Source organism: Helicoverpa armigera, chromosome 20 (genome assembly GCF_030705265.1).
Source record: "Helicoverpa armigera isolate CAAS_96S chromosome 20, ASM3070526v1, whole genome shotgun sequence".
Classification (NCBI taxonomy): Eukaryota; Metazoa; Arthropoda; class Insecta; order Lepidoptera; family Noctuidae; genus Helicoverpa; species Helicoverpa armigera.
In genome coordinates, this window is record NC_087139.1 from 911,463 (window position 1) to 923,118 (window position 11,656).

Sequence of the window (11,656 nt, forward strand, 5' to 3'; positions counted from 1 at the left end):
ACCCGGACCAACGATTTCTACATAAACCAAAGCTTTGACCTGTCTATAATATTCCACTCTTTGCCCCCACTTCGAACCTGGGGAGCGGGCAACAGTACAATTATTACGTTGTTTGTTTGTTTTGCAACTCGTATTACTGCATTTCGTACGTGCATAAAATAAGTTTTTGAAAATAACGAATTTTATTTGTAATTTCCCGCGTGCGATATAAAAACTTGTTTTTTAACGTTCACCCAGTTTGTTACTGTGAAGTGTGAAATTGTATTGTTTTTATAATGTTTTTTTTGTTGTTTTTTATGTGTGTTTAGATTTTTTGTTTCGGCTAAACATATTTATGTCCATAGATTTATGAAAAGAAAAAGTCGTGGTGGCCTAGTGGGCAAAGACCAACCTCTCGAGTATGAGTGCGCGGGTTCGATTCCAGGTCAGGCAAATACCAATGCAACTTTTCTAAGTTTGTATGTACTTTCTAAGTATATCTTAGGCACTAATGACTGTGTTTCGGATGGCACGTTAAACTGTAGGTCCCGGCTGTCATTGAACATCCTTGGTAGTCGTTACGGGTAGTCAGAAGCCAGTAGGTCTGACACCAGTCTAACCAAGGGGTATTGGGTAGCCTGGGTAACTGGGTTGAGGGGGTCAGATGGAGCAATCGCTCCTTGTAAAGCACTGGTACTCAGATACATCCGGCTAGACTGGAAGCCGACCCTAACATAGTTTGGGAAAAAGACTCGGAGGATGAGGATGATGAGATTTATGAAAAGCCCCACTGTTCACAAGGTCTGCAGTTAAGGATTGAGTATCAAGAAGAGGGATAAGGCAAGTTTACAGCTACCTTCAAATACCATTTAAAAATTTCTATCAGCTCTTAGGCCAGCTTTAATTTAAAACTATTTTAAACAGCATACTCAAAACCTCATCTTATCTTCAAAGTAAGTACGTAAAGTAAAACCCTAAAAATCTATGCAACTTAGTATTCCTTAAGTGATACTTCGTAAGCTCTCGTTGAAACGCGTTGAGTTTTCAGACGTCATTCAAGTCTGAAAATGTTCTGTTAGCACTTTAGAGAAGAAAACGCCTGTTGAACACTTGTCTAAAAAAATGACAGATTATGACGTTGAAATAAGGTCCGTCTTACGGCCACACTTTTTTTAGACAAGTGTTCAACAGATGTTTAAGTTTTTGTAGTAAGGCTGGAAGTCTTTACCTTTAGAATCATCTCTGATATAAAAAAAAACATAAACCATTTCAGCACTTCACTATATAAGTACATTAAAAATTGCCCACCATTATACACAAGGAAAACAAAAGAAAAACCCCATAAAAGATAAGCGAGCAATCTAAAACAGTTGACCAACTTTAGTTAAGATAAAACAAGCCGCTATTTTATCACTGTCAAAGTTAATCCGTCTGTCTGTAATCCCGAGGGTTCACACTTAACTGTTTATATCATAACCAAATTATTTAACATCCCTAAGTAAGTTTAGTAACAAGTTCAAAAAGTTAAATAAGGTGGCTGGTTATTCTGCACGCGTGTGTATTGTGTTGGTTGTGTGGCACCAATGTTTGGTGTTGGTGTTTGTTGTTGTTTTGGTTATTTTGATGAGGTTAAAGTTAAGTGTACGAAAATTCTTTTATATGGATGCTCTATTGAGTAATTAGGGTGGTGAATAACTTATTTCTAAGAGTCCGCGGTAAAATCTATCTTCGCTGACAATATTATTTAGATTTATTTCTGGTTTTCAACAAAAAGTAAATTGGAATTTTGGAGTGTAGGTTCAGTTAAATGATTTTAAATTTTAATAGTATTTTTTAACACTAAAAATTCCAGGTAAAGTATCAACCACTCAAGTGTGTTCGATTCCAGTCCATCGTCAGGTATGAATACAATTTTTCTAGGAATTTTACTAACCATTTTTCCGTATAAAAAATCTGTTATTTTTTACAAATGAAATGTCACCCATCTTAAAAACGGTAAGTATGCGCTAACAAGTTTGTTCCAACATTGGCCCCAACATTACACACAAGGCCACGAATACCAACCACTGCTTGACAATAAGCGATAATGTTTTAACTTCCTGAGATAAACTCGGCTCAAGTAAAGTTGTGCTGACTTACGTTTTTGAAGTAATCGTGTTAGCCCGTTTATGTTCAACTTTGTGTTATGAGTTCACTAGCTGTTTTGCGCGGTTTTGTCTGCTTCCTGGGGGAATATTGCATTCCCGGATAAAAACTAAACATTTCTCCTGCAGTTTATAATATTTGTCTTTTGCTGATTTTGTGGCTTCATTAAAGTAAATTAAAGAATTTCGTTTAAAGACCAATACTTATGCTTGTGGTCGCCAATTTTTAAGGATACTGCTTACTATTCTGGCAAAAAATTGATTTTTAGAATTGTCATCTAACCAACGACAAAAAAATTCTTTGTCTTAAAATTGTTTTGATCGCCGCTCACAAAATAAAGGCTCTGATGAATTGAGGACATCCTCCCTTTTTAAAGTTGGTTAAAAATGTGTTCTGACAAATAGTGAGAAAAAATCAATGATTCTTTAAATCAGGAATTGACAAGTAGTTTTTCTAAATCCGCGAATAAAACCGCGGTTAAAACCCAGTTTATAATAAATGCTACGTTGTCACACTATTTCTCTTTAAACATAATGGACATACAAAAGTTAGTTTTTGCTACTACACCGGATTTTGTTTACGTTGTTTTGACTTGTTATGATAGTTTCAAACTGAGTGGTGTTGAATTTAGAGTTTTAGATTTAAACTGACATTCCCAAAGGGGTAAATTGTCTTTTCGGATTATGCGACAAAAATATAACAAAAATAAGGATTTGTTTTGATAGTTTTTGTTTGAATAATGAATTAGTTATGCTTTAAACTTTTAGGCACTATAGTTATACATTGCTTACTAATGTAAATTCTTCTCCTGGATTCTCACCATCATCATCAGCCTTTTTACTATCCCACTGCAGAAGATAGGCCTCTTTCCGTACAGAGAAGGGATGAGCGTTAATAATAATATGACATTTTATTGTATGACATATATTATGTAGTTACCCATCCATAGTTTGACCTCACCAAACATAGTTCAACTAAGACTATTAATTTCTGACAAGCCGCTAACTCATAAATCCATCAACGGTGCCATCCTAAAACAACAAATTAATGGGCCAATTGCATTTAACAACAACGTATGACATAATACTAATAATGCATTAGCAGTCTCAGAGCAAATGGCAGATACTCACACAGGACCGCTCACGGCTTCATTTACTTGTCAATACTCATTGTTTGTTTGCTAATTATAGTTTTCTTGGAAGGATTCTTAGCCTTTTCATCATAGTCTACATTTTTACCATCCAATTGCAAGTCACGCCTTTTAGCGTAAACTAGCTTCCCGAAGCCAAATGGTGGTGTCAAAACTATCCTACGTCCTCTCGGGTCTAAGTTACCTCTCCTCTAATTTTGAGCTTAATCTTTCCAGCGGGTTATGCGTGATGGCGTGACCAAGGGATATGGGGATTCATTTTTATATATTTAGATAGAAGGAATCGTTAATCATATATTGTATCCATAGTTTGATTCCCCAAACCTGACTGACAACCAAGTCATAACTCCTAAAACAACAAAATTAATGGGCCAATTGCATTTAATACAACAACGTATGACATAGTACTAATAATGCATTAGCAGTCTCAGAGCAAATGGCAGATACTCACACAGGACCGCTCATGGCTTCATTTACTTCATTAGGTTTGAGTAAATTAGGTGTGTCGGCTTAATGAATGTTATAGCCGTGGTATTAATGCATATTACATAAGGCACGCTTCGGAGCTATGTATATCTTAACTATCGGTAAGAGTAATGGTCTGGATTTATCCGGTTTTGCAAGTTATTTATCTAGGTTTTGGTTTAAGTAATAGTGGGATGTATAAGTGAGAGACTTATTTTGATCTCCATTTTTTAAGTCCCTCCACGTGCCGTAAAATCCTTGATCTCATTTCCCCACGAGTTCTAATTTCCGTCAGATGGTCTTTGAACTTCTTTTCCTGGTAGGCTAAACCAGCCATATCAATAGTAGAAAAAATAATTAGTGCACTTGGGGTAGATAACCCCAAATTGCTTAGTCATCTCATGATTAGCTGCATCGTTAACTCACAAACATAATTTAACATAAATAGATTTGCATTCAGAACAGTAAAAGCAATTAGCAAAATCCCACAACTAATGAATACCTATAGTAATTAGTCATCAAATGCTAAACAGCCATTTCCACAGTCTAATTTATGCTAACACCGGCCCGTATTCCAGTTTCAGCCGGCTATGTTTATAAACAATAGCATAAATACTTCATAATAAACCCGTATTGCGACACTCCGTGTATCACGGCCGTACACGGAGCCTCTAGCTCGCGATAATATTTAAACTTGGGGACAAAGTTGTTGGCACACGACTCGGGCCGCCGGCAAACAGCGCCGGAACTCTGCCGCTCCCGTATCTAGTATGTGGTGTGCATTTGATATATCGCCCGTAGGTTTTCACTTGTTTTTGTTACTGGGTCAATTATTTTGTCCGCAGTTGTATTGTGTTTGTAAATCGCGTGTTCGGGATTGGCCGTTATAGAATTTATTGCGTTTTGATTTTTGCGCAAAATGCAAATGTTTTGTGAGGGAATTGGTGCAAAAATTTATTTTTGAATAAAATAATTTTCGCTTGACGCATTTTGTTGAACAGGAGTATTAGGTATAATCCAAATTCAGGTTATACGTGAACGAAAAATTCATTCAAAATTCATGAAAAGCTGGCTTATCTGGAACTCAAAACCAACCATAATTCCACAGTAATGGAGCAAACTATCATTTAAAACCGCAGAATTTAGTGGACTTTTGCCAATTCTCATTCTCTGGTCTACTTACACATAACATCCAAAGTGACTGAGTCTTCTAGAGTATGCGCTGGGAACCAAGGGTTGGAGACACGGCAGGTCAGCTGCCTCCCACTGTCTTCACGACGCACGTGCCAAGTTAGAACACTCTTCGTTATTTCTCCATCTACTTCCACCTGTGAACAAAGGACATCTATGAAAACAAATGACTAACAAGCTGTAAGCATCGGCAGATTGCAATTAGCTATCTATCTTTTAGATTGACTACTGGAGATAGGCATTTGACGTTACGTATGTTAGGCTGATGTTTAAATTCGATATTCAGTAAGCAAGTTCGTGGAGAGACAAGTTATTGAAATTTGCAATGTGCAATAACACGAGTCTTCAACTATTCCTATAACAGAACAAAGGTTCAGGATAAAAAACTTTTTGTAAAAAGACAAAGCTATGATACTACGTAACATGCATCGCCAGTTTCAAAATTGTTTCCCGGAACATCAATCGTAACGGCTTTTATGACACATTCCAAAAAAATCCAAAAATTGGAAACAACTGTCCCTTAATTCTTTTCCGGGAACAAAGATATCACTACAATTCTGACGAGTAGAAAAACTGCTCAAAGCTTTTAGTTTTTACATTGTGTTTCATCATCAGCGTTTTTCTCCCACTGCTGGGCATAAGCCTCTTCTCAAACAAAGAAAATTATATAATTACTACGCATTATTATCTATACTGCTGAACAATAAAGGGGAAACATTTATATATTTGTTTGTTTGTTTGTACCCCAAAGACTCCGAAACTACTGAACGGATTTGAAAAATTCTTTCACTGTTGGAAAGCATAAGATACACTTTTCCCGAGTAACATATTAAGTTACATTTTATTCCGTTTCGGGCCGTAGTTCTCACGTAGGTACGCGGGTGAAACTGCGATAGAACGGTTTGTTAAGAAATAATTTCCATATTGGGATCTTACCTGTGTCAATGTGGAATCCACCAATTGTGAGTTAATGAACCACTCAATGTTTGGGGCTGGCTTCGAACCCCGCGTGGTGCAGACAAACGATTTGTCCATGCCTGCTCTTGTTGAACCACTGCCCGTTACTCGAATGTATTGTGGTTTTACTGGAAGAAAATCATCACACTCAACAAAAGGGTTATAATATCAATGTGTTAAAGAAGTTTAATGCCATTCAATATCAAGATAGGGCTCATTGTATTGTAACCAGGTAGTAGAGAAATGATACGTTTCTAGACAAGGTTCTTCTTATATCCAAATAATAATATTCTTGGCATACTGTTTCATTTTTTTTTGGCATAATGTTATGATCAAAACTTGTCATTTTAAAATTAAAATACAACTCAAATGCTTCTATTAATTTAAGCTCAAAAACATGATATTCTATAACATAATTTTTCTTCGTTTTATATTATAATCTCAACTTACAATACAACCGTATAGTAACTTCTCTGGACTGTGTCTGCAGCAGCGGCGGTTCAACCCTGCACTGCAGCTTGGTGCCAGTCATCTCCCTGGACAAATTGGGCAGGTGCAACTGCGATACGGAACCCTCCTTTGTGTACGCTAACCTCTCTTCGCCCCTGTACCATGACACGTCAGGGGGAGGTTTGCCTGAAAAATGTGGCTTTTGAATTTTTATAGAAATTTTTACGTTGGGGTTTTTGAAGCCGGTGGTGCTATGGGTAAAAAATAAAATCTGGTCAAAAGGCTTGCTTTATAGGTAAAGTTAATCGAAGTCTTCAGCTTTTACATATATTATATCCTCTCAAGCTATTATTTATTACTCTTAATTATACCTAACAATACGGAACGTAAATTATATCTCAGTATCTACTTAGTGGACTATATTAATTTATTATGGAACTCTTTCCAAAAAACGTTAAGATCAGTAGCGACTACAGGCCTCGTAATAGCCTAGAAATAAATGCAATCTTCAATACTCTTTTTCCTTCGAATATCAATTTAGTTTTAAATATAATTGTGCCACGTATCAATGCGCTTTAGTGGCGGTTACAGTCGTAGGTATATAATATTAAGGATATAAAGCAGTCCGTTTACCTCTACATCACATAAAACACTCTTAAAAGAACTTACCTCCAGCAGCTTGACAGGAGAGTAGGATATTTTGTCCTTCTCTGAAGGGTCCAGCTATTGACCCCAGAATCTCTGTACCCTCGTAATCGTATATCCGAGGTGCTTCTGGTGGAACTAACAAAAAGAAAACATTTTATTTTACATCGGTCATAAAATAATTGAACATCTCGAGAGAAATTATTTTACTGTAAAAGAAACAAAAGTACTTCTAATGCTTTTCTAGGCTTCTTTCCCGATGAAAGCTTCCCAGACAAACATATTTTCACGCTTTTATCATCCTTCATATTATATTCTGTTCGTATTGGTTTATAAAAATAGAAAAGTGCGTAGGTATTATCTAGTACGGTACTTTTTCGCAATAAATAGGTAACCTCCTTTTCAGTAATGGATGTTCCACCCTATTCAAGAAAAGTAATATAATAAAGGTTAGTTAATTCAATACCGTTAAAAATAATTGGGGCTACTCTTTCCTTTGCCTCATATATTTTGAGGATTTATTTTAATCCCATTGTGTTTCTCTTAATACATCCATTAGAAACAAAAAACTTGCATTGAACTGAATAGTCATAATTTATCTTAGATTATCTTCATGCCTTTCAAGATATCCTATTACCAGAAAACCTGAACAAGGGATCATTAAAAATTCACTCAAGTACATACCTATAACAGTTAAATTAACCCTATAATTTCTTGTCGGCGCATCGACGTAGTCTATCCTGCACCTATAGACCCCTTCATCCTGGCGAGCCACCTTCTCCACCACCAGGTGAGCTGATGATGGATCAGACTCATTGAGCACAAAGTGGGTGCGAGCTCCGAACTCTCCGGCGACTGCCCAGTGGACTGGTGGGCCGTTTCTGAAGTCCACTCTGCAAAGAAGAATTGGATTGGTTAGGATGAAGCTTCGAAAAGAATAGTAAGTACATAGATTCAACAGTATGTAAAGCTATATGTATTGAGTCTATGCAATACTTTGACTTTGAAAAAGTCGTGGTGGCCCAGTAGGCAAAGAATCAACCTCTCGAGTATGAGGGCGCGGGTTCGAATCCAGGTCAGGCAAGTACCAATGCAAATTTTCTAAGTTTGTATGTACTTTCTAAGTATGTATATCTGAGACACCAATGCTGCTGCTGATAAAAAAAAGGTGAAGGAAAACATCTTGAGGAAACCTGGACTATATAGTCTGAAATCACCAACCCGCATTGAGCAAGCGTGGTGATTAATGCTCAATCCTTCTCCGTGTGAGAAGAGGCCTGTGCCCAGCAGTGGGACGATAAAAAGGCTGTAACTGTAATACTTTGACTGAGCCTGAATTTTATTCATATAAACTTATATAATAATCGATAGGTTTGGTTTTTACATTAATGAAGGATGTAAAGAAATCTTCAATGTTTTATTGACACATTTCATAAAACCCAAAAGACCTACAAATACAAACCTTCAAAAAGATGTACCATTGCATAATTATGTATTTAGTGCTACAACATTATAAAATTCTTTTAAAATGCAGAAACCCCAAGAAACCTGCCACAAGAACAAAAAGTATTAAAACCAAGGAAAACACAGCAACACAGGCTCATCCCACATTCCCTCGATATTCCCTGCCAAATAGTGACGTTTTAAAACAAGTGGCCACGTCATAGGAAGGAACCAATACACTGAAAGAATCCGGCCGGCTTCCGACTTGGAGAACGTCCAGCTACGAGCGAATCAATGGGGAAATATTGGTATAGGGACCCCTCAGACTGGATGTGGCGAATTTTGTACATGGATGATATTTGCAGAATTTTGCGAAAATGGCGAAATTTGAGAAAAAACTAATTTTGGATATAGGATTATTTATTGTCCATTTGGGTATTGTGAAAGAAAACAAAAAGTCCTTTGTATGGCAGTAGATCTGAGTTTCAATGAGCTACCATAGTTAGGAGCCAAAGACGTTTCGTAGAAAAAACTGATAATTGCGAAGATATAATTTACCTTACCGAAAATTACTTGTCGCAATCAATAAAGAACGATTTAGAAACTGATCAATTTCCCAAACCAGACATTACCATTTTAAACATTCACACCTTTCGCACTGATTCACAACAACATCCATTACTTAAATTACAACAAACCAAAACAGAAGCCACCTCAGAAACTTGACGTGGAACCTGCACAAACAATGCCAAGTCAACTGCAGTGCCGCAAAACTGACACACGAACCATTTCACCGCCACTCAGAACCGTCTGTAAGCGTCCTTACAATGAAGGAAATATTTGCTTAGATCTGGCAAGCACGAGTGTTTCCTTCAAAGCAGAATAAATAACTTGGACGCCACTGTTTTCTCTAGCTGTATTAGGGAAGTGTTATTAAGAATCTTTGTTTTTTGCTGGCTCTGTTTTTGTGGGTTTGAGTGTTTGTTTTGGTGGGTCTGATGTTTGAGGGCGTGATTTTGAATGTTCTTTCATATTTGTCTGAAAATCGACGCATTTAATTTTGAAGAGACATTTTCGCCTTTAGTTTGCGCGTTGACCACAACGCATATATTATTATAAATATTTATATCACTGGCTTCTGCTAGCTTTTATCAAAATCGATCCCGTTGTTTTATCGAGAAGGAGTAACGAACATATCTACACACATATGTAGGTACATGCTTATATAAACTTTCGCATATAATATAAAGTTGTATATACTGAGTTCACACCATCGAAAAACTAGTTAATCAGCTTAGACTGCAACTATCAAGATACTATTACTTCATTACCAGTTTCGGCCTCAATTTTACGCTCTCTCAACACTGTTATACTCCAAAACGCAGTATCGGCTAATACCTTGACCGATCGAGACAACTTGGACAGTGGCCAAGTAAATGTACACATTGGTGCAAGACAAACGAACCAACTAAGATTTAGACATGCATAAAATACATTTTAAATTAGGTACAACTAACATATCCGTCTAGACGCTTTGAAAGTCTAGACTGAACGTGTTCCTATGAATTTTCAGTGGTGAGGATGCATTTTATCTTTTCGTTTTAAGAGCGAGAATTATGTAATTTTTAGAATGTCTTACCACGTTATGATTTTAAGTAGCATGTTTTGTGCAAAGTTCAATATGTTTTAGTTTTGCCTTAGTTCAAATAACAGCCAGTTTCTTCATCAAAAGTTAAAGCCAAAGTAATGTCTAAAGTAAAAGTAACGGTTAAATTAAATTTTTCTATGAATTTTGCTGTCACTTTAGCCTTTAAAAAACGATTTTGACCGTTACCTTTACTTTAGACATTACTTTAACTTTTGATGAAGAAACTGGCCGTAAGACAATTTAAGTTATTGATTAGCTTTACGTTAATGTATTCCAAAACCAAAATTGCTACAGTTATGTTCAAAATTTGTACTATAAAATCAGATGTAACTTCTCTTAGATGTCTCAAGTGTAAACGTAAAAATCATAATTAATTGCTGAACTGGTTAACATTCTATAACAAAACACTGTCTCCTTAGAACGCACTCTTTATCGGCTTGCATGAAAAAACTTCTTCAAACCACAAGAAATCTTCTACCTAATATACCAAATGGTAGCGTCTTAAAAAAACTACAAAAGTGCATTGGCGAGACACAAGCCTGTGATCCGCAGAAAGCAGAGGGTGCGGTAAGACTTGGCTCGAAGCCAGCGATGCAGCCTGGGTTCGATGCCAGTGCGTGGTAATGACCACCTGATCTTGTAAGTAAGTGGTTTTTGTTTTGCTGATTAATTGTTTAAAAAGTTTGTTAATTGAATTGTGTGTTGGGGAAATTTCAAAGCTTAAAGACAAAATATGTACCATTGTTTAATATGACTGTTTTTTGCTATGTGGAAACTTTTAATGTTCTTTCAGTATATGCTTGCAAAAACTACTGCTCTAATTGCACCCTCAAAGTTTTGACGGACTTGTAGATGAATTTTCTTTCAGGTAAAGAAATTAATCAGTCAAATTACTACAAGCATATAGGGCCGAGATAAATAAGTTATCACACGCAATATTTTCCTATAGGCCCGAATGACGTCACAGACCCAAGAAAAGTACACACCAACAACATTTTCTCCAGACATCAACCATCAACAGCTTTTAACATCTCCGAAGTAACCGACTTAAATCTCGCAGTATCACAATTGAGTTACATCATCTCGGCATCTAATAAGTCAAGCAAATTGCAATTAAGTGGTCCCACGTTCAGTCTGTGTCAAAATTTAATTTAGAGCTCTCCCCACCCCTTTTTGGTCTCCCCCCCCCCCTTTGTGGGAGACGCGGAATGATGCTCCGATTAATTCAAAATTTCAGATTGAGTTAAGCGTATAATGTGGATTTAGTTCAGATAGAGTTAGGTCGAGACTCGGTAAATAAAGCCGTTTGGGAATTTTATCGGGTCCAAATCAAAAATTGGATTCGAAATTCTAATTAGAATTGTGTCTTTCCAATATAGTTGGCACTTTCATTAATGTGTACCGTATCATTTTAAATAGTAGTTCTCGGCTAGTCAGAGTCTCAAACAAGTAGACATTTCGATTTAAAAACTTGCACTTGGCAGCATTATTCTTTACACAGAAATTTTGAATTACCACTTCCCATTCCTGGGTAAAATATGCCCTATGACATTCACAATTTACATACTGGATTTAGTCTCCTA

The 11,656-nt window shown here is 36.6% G+C and overlaps 1 protein-coding gene across 1 annotated transcript in view; it reads right to left on the bottom strand.

The window, feature by feature from the left end:
* LOC110372526 (hemicentin-1) overlaps positions 1–11,656 on the bottom strand; it is a 78,679-nt gene that overhangs the window by 8,425 nt on the left and 58,598 nt on the right. The window contains exons 3-7 of the mRNA XM_064039931.1: positions 7,667–7,875; positions 7,007–7,120; positions 6,338–6,523; positions 5,867–6,015; positions 4,923–5,067 (exon numbers count right to left, since the gene is read on the bottom strand). Coding sequence (XP_063896001.1) covers positions 4,923–5,067; positions 5,867–6,015; positions 6,338–6,523; positions 7,007–7,120; positions 7,667–7,875 — 803 coding nt within the window. The remainder of the gene's footprint in view (positions 1–4,922; positions 5,068–5,866; positions 6,016–6,337; positions 6,524–7,006; positions 7,121–7,666; positions 7,876–11,656) is intronic.